Genomic DNA, 15,139 nt, shown 5'->3' on the forward strand with positions numbered 1-15,139 from the left:
CTTGCTATCCGGGCGGGTTGAGACACAGTCTGCAGCGCAAACAGTTATACGTGAGATCTAAGTTGCTGAAGGGTTCGGCGGGGTACTCAGAGATAGTGCAACCAGGTGCGTTAACTGCAACGGTGGGGGGTAGGACTGCAAGGCGTGTAGAGATCTCTTCCTCTAATAACTGAGATTGCGGCCACTCGGGAGGAGCTAGCGAAGGTTGCTGTGCTGTCGCTCATCGATGGTTTTGTCAATGATTCTAGCATCCTGGAGGTGGCGCCCTCTATCTTTAACATCCCCTTTGCTAAACCTATTACGCAGTTGAATGAGTGTGCTTTTCTGGTGCCATTGAAAAGTAGAGAAGAAGTGACGGAGGTGTGCAAGATGGGTACATTTGAGATCGGCGGGGGATGGTCCTTGCTCTATGCGTTTGGCACCTTGGTCGGCGAAGCTTAGGGCTGGTGGCCGGGCGTCTAGGGATGGCAATGGATGCTCATTTGGAACTTTCCGCTCCATGGTTGGAGCTAGGGAATTATCTCGGAAGTGTTGCGATCGGCGAGGGAGTTGATTGCATTATCACAAGCCTCCTTGCCACATAAAATGTTCGTCTCTGCTTTGGTGAGGAGGCTCACCGGCGTTGCTCTCCCGTTGGAAGTCGACCTTAGTCTTGGTATGAGGAAATTCCATCGAGGTCTTAGCAGGTATGTCTTATCTTCGGAGAAGAGAGTGGGGTTGGTGGCAGGTCTTTCGGGGGGAAATAGCAACTATCGGCCCTGCTTGGCATGTTGGGAGAATGATTAAAGGTGGCATGGATGCGTGTACGCATGAAGAAGCTGACCATGACCTTGCAGGGATGATGGAAGGGCATGGTGTGAAGATGGATGGGAGCATGGGTGCCGGGATGGTGCTGTGCCGGTCCAAGACGGCTCTCCGAAGAAGCAAGGAGAATGGCATAGTGCTCTGACCAAATGGGTGTTAAAGAAGTTGAAGACTTTTGAATATATATTATAATATGTTTAGTAATCTCTGGGAGTCAGTAACCAGCCAGTGCTGGACTACGTTAAGTAACCAATGAAATACTTGATAGTGTTTTGTCCAATGGAAGTTAAGATAGCGTCTGATGGGTTGTATTAGACTACTATATAATCTAATGAATGTGCATCATTTTGATTGGCCCCCTGAAAACTTTTCTCTTTTTTGTTTCTTTGACTATATTGACTCAGTGGAGAAGACCCCAGTTAAGACCCAGGAATTTCATCAAACACCTGGGTTTTTTACTGGGAATTTCGTCGAACAACTGCAAATCTCTCTTGATCTCGCGACCGTTGCTCATCAATATGGTATCAGAGCTCATCTATGGCAACTAGCAACTCGTCGGCGTCTGCAAATAACCCGGTGTGTCTCTCTCAGCCATCAGTTCCAATCTTTACCGGCCAGGAATATGGACGGTGGAATCTGAGGATGAAAACTGTCTTCAGATCCCAGGAGATGTGGGATCTGGTTGAAAACGGCTGGAAAGAGTCAAAGGATGAAGCAGTGGAGAGGGAGAACCGGAAAAGAGACGCGAAGGCGTTGTGTCTGATCCAACAAGCCGTGGACGGTCCAAATCTTGACCGGATCGCGGAAGCGAAATCAGCGCATGATGCATGGGAGATCTTAAGAAAGCATTACCTTGGTACCTCCAAGGTAATGTCGGTGAGAATCCAAGCTCTCCGGCAGGAGTTTGAGACGTTGCAGATGGGAGACGAAGAGGGGGTCCAGGGATATATCTCACGAGTCATCACTATCACTAATCAGATCAAATCACTTGGACACAAGCTTAAGGAACCAGAAGTAGTGTCCAAGGTTCTCAGAAGTTTGGCGCCGAAGTTTGACTGGGTTACTGTTGCAATCGAGGAGTCGAAGGAGATCGCGAAGCTTACACTAGAGGATCTCTGTGGGACACTGCAGGCACACGAGGTGAGAGTAAATCGTGCTGCAGGGAAAGTGGGAGAGAAAGCTCTTCAAGTCAAGAGTGAGCTTCCTATAGCAAACTATAGCAAGGGTGCGGGCGCTGGGAGCTCGTGGGGTGACGGTAGAGGCCGAGGAAGGTCATTTGCTCGTGGAAGAGGCCGAGCAAGAGGAGGTCATGGAAGGAGCTTTGACAACAAAAGCCAAATTCAATGTTTTCAGTGCAAGAAGTTCGGGCACATGAAAGCTAAGTGCCGAGCTCGGGAGAAGCAACCAGAGAAAGGTGCTGGTCTAATAGTAGAAGAGGGAAGCACTGAATGTCTCTTCATGGCGAGTAGCTCGACAGGTACACACTCAAACACTATATGGTTAATTGATTCTGGATGCTTGAATCATATGACCGGTGATAAAGTGCTATTCAATGAACTTGATGAGTCGCTGAATGTATCTGTGAGGCTGGGAGGCGACAAGGAGATGAAGGTGTGTAGAATGGGGACAGTGGTTGTCAATACAACGTCCGGAACTCAGAAGAAGCTGCAGGGAGTCCAATATGTGCCGGGACTTGCGCACAATCTCTTGAGTGTAGGCCAATTGCTCACCAAGGGATATTCGGTGGTGTTTGAAAAGGATCATTGCATCATCAGTGATAATCAAGAGAGAAATTGGGTAATCTCAATTCCAAGATCAAGTAATAACATGTTCCCTTTGGATATTGCTAGGATGGACAGTTTGGTGCTAGCTATGAAGAGTCAAACAGTAGAGGAGCTATGGCATCAACGACTCGGGCATCTAAACTATAAAAGTCTCATGTACATGGCTCACAAGAAGCTAGTAAGGGGGATGCCAGAGCTGAAGAAGAAAACACACTGTGAGGACTGTGTAATGGCTAAGCAGGCTAGAACTCCTTTTCCCAGTGGAATGGCGAGAAGATCAAGTTCATGTCTTGAACTTGTGCACATGGACCTCTGTGGTCCTATGAGTGAAGACACACTGGGAGGTAACAAATATTTTTTTCTGCTAATTGATGATTATAGCAGGTGGTGCACGGTCTATTTCATCAAGAGCAAGTCTGAAGCATTTGCAAGGTTCCAGACATTTCATGCTCTCATGGAAAGGCAGACAGGCCTGAAGCTAAAAGCAGTGAGAAGCGACCGAGGAGGGGAGTTTTCTTCAAACGAATTCATGGAATATTGTGACAAGTTTGGAATCAAGAGGGAGTTCACTGCTCCCTACTCACCTCAACAGAACGTGGTGGTGGAGCACAAGAACAGGACTGTGGTTGAAATGGCAAGGAGTCTCATGAAGAGTCGAGAGTTACCTGTGAAGTTTTGGGGAGAAGCAGTGTTCACTGCTGTGTATCTTGTAAATAGGTGTCCCACTCTTGCACTGCGCAATATGACCCCGTACGAAGCCATGCATCGAGTTAAACCCAATGTGAGTCATTTTCGGGTATTTGGATGTATTGCATTTGCTCTAATACCTTCGCAGAAACTGCAGAAGCTCAATGATAAATCAGAAAGATGTGTCTTTATTGGGTACTGTCCAAATGCCAAAGCTTACAGGCTATATAATCTCGACACTGGCAAGATTATTGTGAGTCGTGATGTGGTGTTTGAGGACTCTCGATGGAACTGGGGGTCCAGCAATAATCAAAATACAGAGATCATAATCGAAGATGAAGGTGGAGCTTCCACAAGTGATGATACATCTCAGAGGCAAGTGTCTCAAGCTGCACAGACTGGAGACACAACACCAGTAAAGACACGATTGCTGTCTGATATATATAGCACCTGTACATTTGCTCTTTGTGCAGGTGATCCTCATGACTTCAAAGAAGCTGTGAAGCACAAGGAATGGAAAGAGGCAATGAACTCCGATATTATGTCAATTGAGAAGAACCACACATGGGAGCTGTGTGACTTACCTCCAGGGAAGCGAGCAGTGGGGCTGAAATGGGTTTACAGATCAAAGGTGAATGCTCAAGGACAAGTGGTGAAGCTGAAGGCAAGATTGGTAGCAAAGGGGTACTCACAAAAGCAGGGAGTGGACTACGAGGAGGTCTTTTCACCTGTTGCTCGGTTGGAGACGGTGAGGCTGCTATTGGCTCTAGCTGCACACGCAGGATGGCCAGTATTCCATTTCAATGTTAAGTCAGCATTCCTGAATGGAAACATTCAAGAAGAAGTATATACAATGCAACCTGAAGGGTATATAATAGAAGGGAACGAGCATCTTGTGTGTAAATTAAAAAAGGCGCTATACGGCTTGAAACAAGCCTCTCGCGCATGGTATGGAAGGATTGACAGTCACTTTCGGGAGCTTGGATATGTGAGAAGTGAGTGTAAACACACATTGTACAGAAAGGAGCTGGAAAATGGAGAGAGGTTGCTGCTAAGTGTGTATGTGGATGACATCATTTACACAAGCTCATCCGAGGTTCTCATTAATCAATTTAAGGCAGAAATGATGAGTACGTTTGATATGTCTGACCTGGGTGAATTAAATTACTTTCTGGGATTAGAGGTTATACAGAGATCAGATGGTATTTTATCAGGCAAAAGAGATACATAGAGGTGTTGCTACATCAACTGAATATGATCGATTGCAAAATCAGTGCCAACACCAATGGGTATGATTAACAAAGCACAGGGAATATCTGAAGAAGAATTCAGTGATCCTATGATGTATCGTAGTCTCGTTGGAAAGCTCCTATATCTCACTCACTCACGGCCTGATATATGTTTCCCAGTGAGTTATCTTACACGATACATGAGTTGTCCAAGCCTATGTCATTTCTCTGCAGCAAAGAGAGTGCTAAGATACTTAGCAGGAACTAAGGAGTTTGGTCTCTGGTTTTCACGAGGAGACGAAGGCATACTTGAAGCTTTTTCGGATAGCGATTGGGGAGGTTCTCCGCCGGACCCGGAAGAGCACATCGGGGCATGCTAATTCGATTGGGATTGAGCTCTATATCTTGGAGCCGAAGAAGCGGGAAATAGTAGCACTATCGACCACGGAGGTCGAAAGTACGTTGCTGCGACTTCTACAGCTTGTCAAGTCGTCTAGTTCAGAAGACTCTTGCAGGAATGTGGGCATTCTATCAGCAAGCCTACTCAACTATGGTGTGACAACCAATCTGCGATTACTGTGGCAAAGAATCCTGCGCACCATGGGAGGACGAAGCATATAGACGTGCACTATCACTTCATCAGAGAGCTGGTAACTGAAAATGTAATCTCTCTTCATCATTATCCCACTGATGAACAACTTGCTGACATGTTTACAAAACCTCTCGTACATCGAAAAAAACATGCTGTAATGAGACACTTGATTGGAGTTCGGACACTTCAATCAAGAGGGAGTGTTGGGAGAATGATTGAAGGTGGCATGGATGCGTGTACGCATGAAGAAGCTCGACCATGACCTTGCGGGGGATGGTGGAAGGGCATGGTGTGAAGATGGATGGGAGCATGGGTGCTTTGGGATGGTGTCTGTCTGGGTCCAAGATGGCTCTCCGAAGAAGCAAGGAGAATGGCATGGTGCTCTGACCAAATGGGTGTTAAAGAAGTTGAAGACTTTTGAATATATATTATAATATGTTTAGTAATCTCCGGGAGTCGATGAACTCAACCCAGGTCTTTGGACTACGTTAAGTAACCAATGAAATACTTGATAGTGTTTTGTCCAATGGAAGTTAAGATAGTGTCTGATGGGTTGTATTAGACTACTATATAATCTAATGAATGTGCATCATTTTGATTGGCCCCCTAAAAACTTTTCTCTTTTTTGTTTCTTTGACTATATTGACTCAGTGGAGAAGACCCCAGTTAAGACCCAGGCATTTCATCAAATACCTGGGTTTTTTACTGGGAATTTCGTCGAACACCTGCAAATCTCTCTTGATCTCGCGACCGTTGCTCATCATGGCAAAGGTGAAAGAGAATTCAATTTAGTCGATCTCCCGGGTGGCGGTTGAGCGTTGCTCCCGTTCTAATGCCGAGAGTGAACAAGGCAAGGGGTCTACTAGTCATGTCCCAGAGGGTAGAGACAACGCTAAGGTGGTGGAGCATTGCTCCCACGCTGTTATTGCTCGCAGGGGATTGTCGGAGGTTAAGCGTCACTCCCACGATGGTCGCACGGAGGACCAGTCGAAAGGTTAGGCCATGGTGCGATGGACCGGCGGTTCGTCGGGTTCTAGTGGTCGGACTGATGGTCAGGGGCAGGCTTGGATACCCAAGCGCTTCAAGTCTGGATGGATTGACGCTCCTGGCAAAACACAGAGCTCAAGAGGGCGATATGTCGAGTAGTGAAAAGTTCGGAGCCAGGGTTCGCATGGTTTGAAGGATGGGATAGGTGGACGGCCTGGATCGTCTGAGGCTTCCGGAGTTGCGAAGGCCCAGGTGTCGTTCGAGGAGGGGATGCTTGGTGACGTGGCGCCCATGCAACCTTCGGAGGTTCCTGGTTCACCTGTCAGTAATAGGAAGAAGGCTCGTTCATGTATGGATTCTGTTGGGCCTGAGCTTATGGAGTTCGTGGATGGGTTTAACTTGAATATGGGCCAAGACATGGGCTCTAGTTGCAAGGATGACCCAATTTTAATTTGTGAGGTGGGCCACGGGTTGGGCTGGAAGTATGGGGGGACCATGGAGCCGACTAACCAGTCTACTTTTTCTATTTTGGAAAAGGTGGCTGGGCTTGTTGTTGGGCTGGACTTAGGCCCAAATGGCAGTTCTGATACGGGATTGGAGGCTCGTGGGACTGGTGTTGGAGACACGGTTGAGCCTAATCAGAATTCTATGGTTCACGCGACTGGGGGCAGTCTTGGTGACCCTGGGGCCATGCCCGCTATGGCACCCTCTTCAGGGTTCAAATGGCATTTTTTGTCAAAATTTTGGGCCTTGGTTCCGGTAAATTTTAGTTCCCACCTGGGTTTGGAGCACAATGAGGGAGATGGTTCTGATATTCATATGGCTGTTAATGCTTCACCGAAAATTATATCTGAGTCGGATGATTCGTCGACAGAGTTTGAAAGGAATCTACGTGTTCTGCTTCCAAACTTGCATAGTGAGAAAGACACAAAACTTCCAGCGGGGACTAGAAGAAGTGAGAGGCCAAAAAACCCCCAGCAAGGTTCAATGAAGAAGTGGAGCCGCTAAGGTCTACCAAGAAGAAAATAGCTCGTGGAGAATCTTCGGAAGGTACTTCTTCCACCCCGCTCCTTCTTTCAGATTGGTCTGATGTTCAGTTAGCTGCTTATTGTGATGCATGCGGCATTAAATTTATTGACCCTGCTAGTGACTGCTTAAATCATATTCGCATGTTAGAACAGTCTCGTTCTGCCCCGTGTCAGGGGACAGCGGTGACCTCTTCGGAGGTCCGGGAAATTTAATTGTTTCTTTATGAATATTATCTCATGCAATGTCAGGGACCTAGGTAGACCGTCTAAGCTATTCCTAGTGAAAGATTTTTTGAACCTTTATTTTACCGAAGTATGTTGTTTACAAGAATCTAAACTCGATGATGTCTCGCCCTCCACGTGGCGTGAGATCAAGGGTTCTCGATCAGATCAATTCCTTTTTCTCCCTGCTAGTGGCTCGGCAGGTAGCATAATTGTAGGATGGAATAGTCTTATTTTGACTGGTAAACTTGAAAGGGTGGGTGCCTTTAGTTTAATAGTGGAATTCTGTAATAAAAGGGATAATTTTATTTGGCGTTGCACTTCTGTGTATGGTCCAAATACCCGAGCCCTAAAGAATTCCATTTGGGATAAGCTTAGGGGAATTGGCGGCGATGGGGGAGTTCCTTGGATAATTTACGGGGACTTTAATGCAATTTTTAATCCTAATGATAAATGTTCAGGGGTTCCCAACTTGGAGGACATTAGGTGCTCGAATGCCTTCCTTTCAGACATGGGTTTAATTGAGCCATCGTCGACCGGTAGGAAGTTCACTTGGACCAATGGACAAGTGGATCCCATTTGGGTTAAGTTGGATCATTTCCTGGTCAATTGTGCTTGGGCCATTCAGTTCCCTAAGTTACTTCAAAACAGCCTCCTTAGGTTGGGTTCTGATCATGTGGCAATAAAGCTTGAAGTGGGGAGTTTCATCTCTAATCCGAGACCTTTCCATTAGATATCACTAAGGAGTCTAGGAGCTTAACCACGCTGGAAAACCAACAGGACAAGACTCTATTAGATAAGCTCAATGATATTCGTAGACAAGAAGAGATTTACTGGAGACAGAGATCTAGGGTCCAATGGCTGAGGGAAGGAGATGAAAATACGAGGTTCTTTCATTTGGGTGCGAATGGGAGAAAAAATAGAAATTTTATTCCTTCCATTGCTGACAATGGGATATCTGTGATGGATCCGGGCGATATTGGTAAACTTTTGCATCGCATTTTTGGCAGCAATTTGGTTTGCGGCGGGCCTTTGGACTTCGGGTTAATCTGCATAAGCTAATGGATCACAAGCGTCAGGTGGACCTTTCGCAGCTCGATCATCCTTTTACGATGGATGAAGTCAAACAGGCTGTTTTTGAATTAGGTGGGGAGAAAGGTCCTGGACCGGATGGTTTTCCTATCCAGTTCTTTAAGCAATTCTGGCAATCGACTAAGTTGGATCTTTTTCGGCTTTGCGAGGACTTTTATTCGGGAAGTGCCAACTTGTAGAGGATTAACTGGGCCTCATTCCTAAAGTTGTCTCTCTTGAATCTCCGAATGATTATAGGCCCATTAGTTTAATCAATACCTCTTTGAAAATTCTTTCTAAAGTCTTGGCCAACCGATTAAGTAAGGTCTTGAATGATCTGGTGGATCTGGAGCAGTCTGCGTTTGTGAAGGGTCGATGTATATTGGATAACATTGCCACGGAGGAAGGATTAATTTTTAGCATGCGTAAACATAGACTTTCAGGACATATTCTGAAGGTGGACTTTGCAAAAGCTTTTGATACAGTGAATTGGGAGTTTCTCCTTGATCTCCTGAGAGTGAGGGGCTTCAGTGAGAGATGGTTGGGTTGGTTGCAAAATATTCTGATTACGTCCAAGGCCAATATTTTTGTGAACAAAACTTCCCTTGGTTACATACGTTACCAGCATGGGCTCCGTCAGGGTGATCCTTTATCGCCCATGCTATTTATGCTAGTCATGGATGCGATGAGTGCGATGTTCTCGCATGCGTTGAGTTCTGGGGTTTTGGTTGGTGTCCCCAATGGGGAGTTCGGGGCAAGGTGCAATCTGCACTTTGCAAATGATCTGCTGGTTTTGACATCTGGAGGGTTGGAGGATCTCAGAATTGTGAAGCTGATCTTGTTGGTCTTTAAAGGAATGTCAGGGCTTGTTACCAACTTTGGTAAAACTTGCTTATATATGAGTAATCGAAACATGTTACCATATGTTAGGGCTGCATATACTTTAAGTTGCCAAGTGGGTATTTTACCTATCACCTACTTGGGAGTCCCATTTTCTGGCGCTAGAACCCAAAGGCAGGATTGGGAGAATTTGATTCTCAAGGTTAGAAGTCGTATCTGGGGTTAGAAGGAAAGGCATCTTTCCCTGGGAGGTCGCCTGACTCTCATTAACTTGGTGCTTTCTGCTCTTCTGACATATTGGATGTACTTCTTCCTACTCCCGAGTTGGGTCATTAAGAAAATTGACCGGATTAGGAGAGATTTTTTTTGATCTGGGGTAGATATTGATAACCTGGGTTGTAGACTGATCAGTTGGAAGACTCTTTGTCGGGTCCCTAGATCGGGGGGTTGGGGTATCCCTGGATTTGGGTAACTTTTAATAGTGCTCGTTGGGAAAAATGGTGGTGGAAGTTCCTTTCGGATCATAGCTTGAGTGGGGAGAAGGTTATTCAGTTTAATTATGGTTTGTCCCGTTGGAACCTGTTCCCCGATTGCCCAAGTCGGTGTTCCTTTTTTTGGAAAGGGGTTCTCAATTGTTTACCGGCGTTTAGATTTGGGATTTCACATATAGTCAAAGATGGTGACAAGACTCTGTTTTGGAAAGATTGTTCGCTCATATGTCTTGCACTTATGTATGTGTGGCCTGAGGAATTCGTGAGTGAGTCGCCAACCCGAATGGTTCGAGTGTGCGAGCTTAGCCATCTGCTAGAGTCGACTCCTTTTTTTCTGATTATCGGGATACTAGCCTTTTCTTGGATCGTATTAGGGGCCATAACGGTGAATTGGGAGATGAGAAACGTTGGTGTCTCACGGGAAAGCGGTGTTTTTCTCGGTGAAGTCCTTTTTATAATTTCCTAAATGACGGTGGTTTGAGATGTCAGGGTGCGAAATTCTTTTTAGCGTCATCGCTTGTCCTAGGAAAAATTAATTTGTTCAATTGGCTTGCATGGAAAAATAAAATTCCCACTCTTGCTAATTTGTCAAAAAGAAGATGCAATAGGCTCCCTACGGCGACCTGTGTGATGTGCAGTACGGGGATTGAAACGGTGGACCACCGTTTTTTGGAGTGCCCTTTTGTGAATTCCATCTGGAGTTACTTTATTCAGTTGCTGCAGTTGCCTAACCCTCCTAGTTCCATGAGTAGTCTTTGGACCTCGTGGCGAGTGCTTGTCAATCCTCACTTAGGAGCTTGGGGACCTTTTTGTTAAAGCTTTGTTATGGAATGTGTGGCTTGCTAGAAATGATCTTGTGTTTAATGCCAACTCTATTTCTGCTTTTGATGTTATCCTAAAGATTGACCGTATGCTCTTGTCCTGGTTCTCTGTTGTCTCAGATGGAATTAAAGAAAAGTTGGAGGGGTCCATGACGCTCATCCGTAGAAGCCTGGATTTCTTTGGTTCCCGGGCTGAGCCCTCCGGAGAGGTTCCCGCGACAGAGGAGGACATTGACCTGATCACGGAGTAGTTTTCCTTGTGTTATGCGTGGGGGACGTCTGTGTCTTCGGGGGACTGTTTTTTTGTTCTTCTCTTTTGTCCTGTACCACATCTAGTAATTATCTTGTTGTATTGTGTGTTTTTGTTTTCATTTCAATGAATGTGTTTTTATCCACATTTTTCAATTCTTTCCTCTAATTAGGTTTTTGCGATGTTGAAAATAATTTGTAATAGTTGTTACCTTCCCATTAATGTTCTAAGCCATATTGATAAAATTAATAGCATCCAATATATTATTTATTTTTGGATTTATTGCTCCTTCTAATTGTATAAAATATTAAACCTTCCCTCTAAATTAATAAATATTCATTTTCTAGAGGTTTTATTGTAATAAATAAGTCTCAAAGTTATTTGTCTACCCTTCTAAGGATCTTTGAGAAAAAATTTAATCTTCTATTTGGTTCCTCTAATTAGGTCAAATTAGTCATTTAGTTTCCCTATTTGAATTTAGCTACATGAATACCTACATTATTTCATTTTGAAAATTTCAATCTACCAATTAACAAAAGTTGGCATAGCAATTTTTTTATTAAAAGGTCGGAAGGGAATAAAAGCCGGTTAACATATGTCATTTGTTTAATTAGTGTTAGCTACTTAATTAGTGAATTGGTTTTTATTTCTTTCCCTCTTTTAATAATATTTTAATAACAACACTAAATGGAAAAACCAATTTTATCTATTAGTAGATAAAATTGAAAAAAAAAAAATTCAATTTTCAATAAAATATTGGTTTATCTATTTTTATTATTATAATAATAATACATAAATAAATAAATAAACAAATAAAGAGAAATTTATATATTCTTTTCTTTTTAACTGTAAATATATGAAAAATTATACGTATATAATTAACCTGGTGAAAGATACGTTGATCATGAATACTAAATTAATGATAAAACATATGTTATCTTATGTTATGAAAAATTTAGAAATTTCCGTTACTTGCAATCATTGTACACATAATGAGAATCCAAAGGCAGGTGAAAATGGCAAAAGATGATAATGCTCAGCCAAACAGACATGCATGAAATTAAAAATAAAAAAAATAAAAAAAAGGAGTACATCAAGTGACATGAAATCAATGAGAGGACTCACATTGACCTCAAAGTTTTTCTTTCTTTATAGACGGCGTACAAGTTAAGGAAATGAAAAACAAATACACAAACTAACAAATATAACAAAGATTACAAAGTAGAACAAGATAAACAACACCAACAAGGGATAACTAACTGGCCTTTAACACTCACCATTCTTCAAGGGTGAGTTTTGGCACATGTTGAATCTTGTACCAATCTTCCCCTGCTTCCCTCTGCAAACTGAGCATGAGCTCTTGGGACATGTGACGCAACTCCAACTCCTGAAGGCTCATCACATGTTGCAAATCTGGAAACACTTTTAGCATCTCGCATGAAATTAATTTTAGGAAAGCAAGCTTGGGCATTGCACCTCTCTCTACCCTCCACTCCTCAAGATTAGGCATTGTGTCAATGAATAGACTTTTCAAACTAGGTAATCCACCAGTAGAGCATACCATGGTTTTCCCAAGATACACATTTTGAGAGAGTTCAAGAGTGACAAGGTATTGTAACCTCTCCAATTTGGGCATTGGGTCTTGCTCCAATCTAGAATCACCGAGTTCAAGCTTAGTGAGACAAGTTGGGAATTCAGATATGGCGCCCCCCTTTGGCCAAAATCCAAATAACGTCAATGAGAGGAGATGGTTGTGAAATGGAAAGTCCTTGGTGTCGATCTCTAAAGGGCAATCTTCTAAAGCAAGTATAAACAAGCTGATAAGATGGTATAGTCCACAGAGTAGATGGGTTAGCATTGTTCCCTGGTGTTCCGTATGAATCAACACTTTCAACTTCCTAAGGTTGGGAAACCTCCAGTTTATTGTTTTATAGGATCCGAATTCTACATTCTCAAGTGTGCGGAGATTTTTTAGCTCAAGACTTTGTGATGGTGTGCACATAAACTTGATTTGCACATGTCTTAGTGTCTTTATCTTCCATAGTGTGATTGGTACCTCTGTTACTTGCCTTAGAAGAACAGTTTCTAAGGATTGAAAGTTTCCTACGGACGATGGTAGGCGAAAATCAACACCCACCAGTCTTAAATAACGTAAATGGATCATGAGCTCAATCTCTTTTGGTAATCTTTGTACAGAAGTTAACTCAGTCAAATCAAGCACCCTTAGAAGCTCAAATCTAAATATTGGAGAATCAATTGGAGGATAAAGTAGACCAAATGCCATCAAAGTCCTGAGTCCATGCATTGTAGAGGCTCTAGAGATTTCATTGATCTTGGTGTCATTGACGTTGTGAAAAGCCACACGGCGAGATGACGCCAAATAAGTTGGTTGATCATTTTCATTGGAGCATACTGTGAGGAACAAATCTTTCTTAGCTGCACATCTTGCAAAATACAGTAGTAGATCATGGACACCACATTTCTTCACACTCCCATTGCTTTTCCTGGTATTTACATGAATCAAGCTCCTCTGAATCAACTCCTCTAAAATAGCTTCCCCCGTATCTTCCATGGTCTTCATATTTTTCTGTGGTATGAAGCCTTCTGCAATCCATTGCCAGATTAACTCATTGCCAGAGATCTCATAATCCTCAGGGTAAGCGCCCAAATAAAGAAAACAAGATTTCATATCATATGGAAGATCTTCATAGCTCCAAGCAAGTATTTCTTGGCATTGTCTTCCTTCTTCCGCCCAATCCAACGTCTCCAACACTCTTCGCCACACAACAGGTGTTTTGTCTTTTGTAGATAGGAGACCTCCAAGAACAACTAAAGCCAGAGGTAGGCCACCGCATTTTTGCATGAGACGACAGCCGATATCAAGCAATTCACTAGTGCAATTTGCCTCAGCATCTTCATAAGGAAAGGCCTTCTTGAGAAGAAGCTTCATGCTCTCATCATCATTCAAAAGTGGAAGTTGGTACGGAGTGCTTCTTGGATCTGCTTCCTTTGCAACATTAAGAAATCGAGTGGTGATCAAGACTCTGCTTCCATTGTTCACATTCGGAAAACTTCTTTGCATCTGATTCCATACATCCTCTCGCCAAATATCATCCAATACAATGAGAAACCTGTGTGTTCCCAGTGAGCCATTAATCATCTCTATCAAATCATTTTTTGTCATTTTCTCCAACTTCTCCTTTTCAATCTCCCGAACTTCTTCAAGCATCTTTCTAAGAAGCCCCATTAAACTATTTTCTTGAGAGACTGTTACCCAAATGCGCTTGTCGAAATGATTGCTAACAGCATTGTCAAGGTAGAGTTTCCGTGCAAGGGTTGTTTTGCCAAGACCACCAATACCAACTATGCTAATGACACAAAGCCTTTGTTGTTGTTGATCCATCAGCCGTTCAAGTAGGATCTTCTGATCATTAAAGAGCCCGACTACATTAGCATCATCAGAATATTGAGATGAGAAATGGGGTCTCCTTATTATGGATACTAAGTTGTAAGCATCTCCATCTTCACCCAAGTTTTGAATCCCATACCTCTCTCTGGCATCCTTGATCTCATTAAGCCGTTCTTTTACTTTGCGAATCTCCACACCAACATTATGCCTTGCTATCAACGCGCTTGGTTTAAACCTATTAAAAAAAAGTGTTAAATTACAAATAGGAAGTTATGGTTCATGTGAAAGTAGAGCCATGGATGGAGAAATTCTTAAGAAAGGAGGAAAGGCAAAACAAAAAAGATTAAAATAATAAATTCAAATTCCAGAATAATTTCAATAAAAAAAACCAAAGTATACTACGTAATGTACTTTATATATATGTATAATGTATTGTTTATTGAAAATTATAGGTACCTAACCACTTACACTAAAAAAATTATAGCAAATATTGGTTAGTGATAAATTCTCTAAAAAGCTTTCTACTCTCTCTCTATATGTATATATATTTACGTTTTTGTCAGCCTATACTCCAACACTATTGAATTGTTTTCAATCAATTTATTCCTGCTCTATATTTTAAAATTGATTTGAGTTTTTTTTCCATACTTATGCACATTAATTAAAATAAAAAATTACTTTTTATCATTAGCCCCTATCACTAATGAATCTCCCTATCTAATGTGTTGGTTTGATAGTTGACCAAAAATTAAACATTAAACCTATACAAGGTGAAAGCACAATTGCCCCTTCACTTGCCTTAATTGGAAAAAAAAAACCATGGGACTGACGATTCACCTTAATGAGGAAAGTATCAATGGCGTCTTCGACTTGGTAAGCAACTTGTACAACTTCATTCACCCAGTTCTTCACCCCTTTCATCTC

General features: G+C 42.8%; 1 protein-coding gene across 1 annotated transcript; it reads right to left on the reverse strand.

The window, feature by feature from the left end:
- Positions 1–11,977: 11,977 nt before the first annotated feature.
- On the reverse strand, positions 11,978–15,111 carry LOC120255261 (probable disease resistance protein RF45). Its single transcript, XM_039263124.1, has 2 exons — positions 15,053–15,111; positions 11,978–14,450 (listed from the first exon to the last, which is right to left on the reverse strand). The coding sequence occupies exons 1-2, from the start codon at positions 15,109–15,111 to the stop codon at positions 12,080–12,082; spliced, it is 2,430 nt and encodes an 809-aa protein (XP_039119058.1). The 3' UTR covers positions 11,978–12,079.
- Positions 15,112–15,139: the final 28 nt, after the last annotated feature.

The sequence above is a fragment of the Dioscorea cayenensis genome, unplaced genomic scaffold, assembly GCF_009730915.1.
Source record: "Dioscorea cayenensis subsp. rotundata cultivar TDr96_F1 unplaced genomic scaffold, TDr96_F1_v2_PseudoChromosome.rev07_lg8_w22 25.fasta BLBR01000910.1, whole genome shotgun sequence".
NCBI lineage: Eukaryota > Viridiplantae > Streptophyta > Magnoliopsida > Dioscoreales > Dioscoreaceae > Dioscorea > Dioscorea cayenensis.

Bases quoted from the DNA above. Each gene is read 5' to 3' on its own strand.
- LOC120255261 (XM_039263124.1), bottom strand. From the start codon at position 15,111: ATGAAGTTGTACAAGTTGCTTACCAAGTCGAAGACGCCATTGATACTT. The intron at 14,451-15,052 runs GTGAATCGTCAG...TTTTTTTAATAG, and splicing joins TTGATACTTTCCTCATTAAG to GTTTAAACCAAGCGCGTTGA.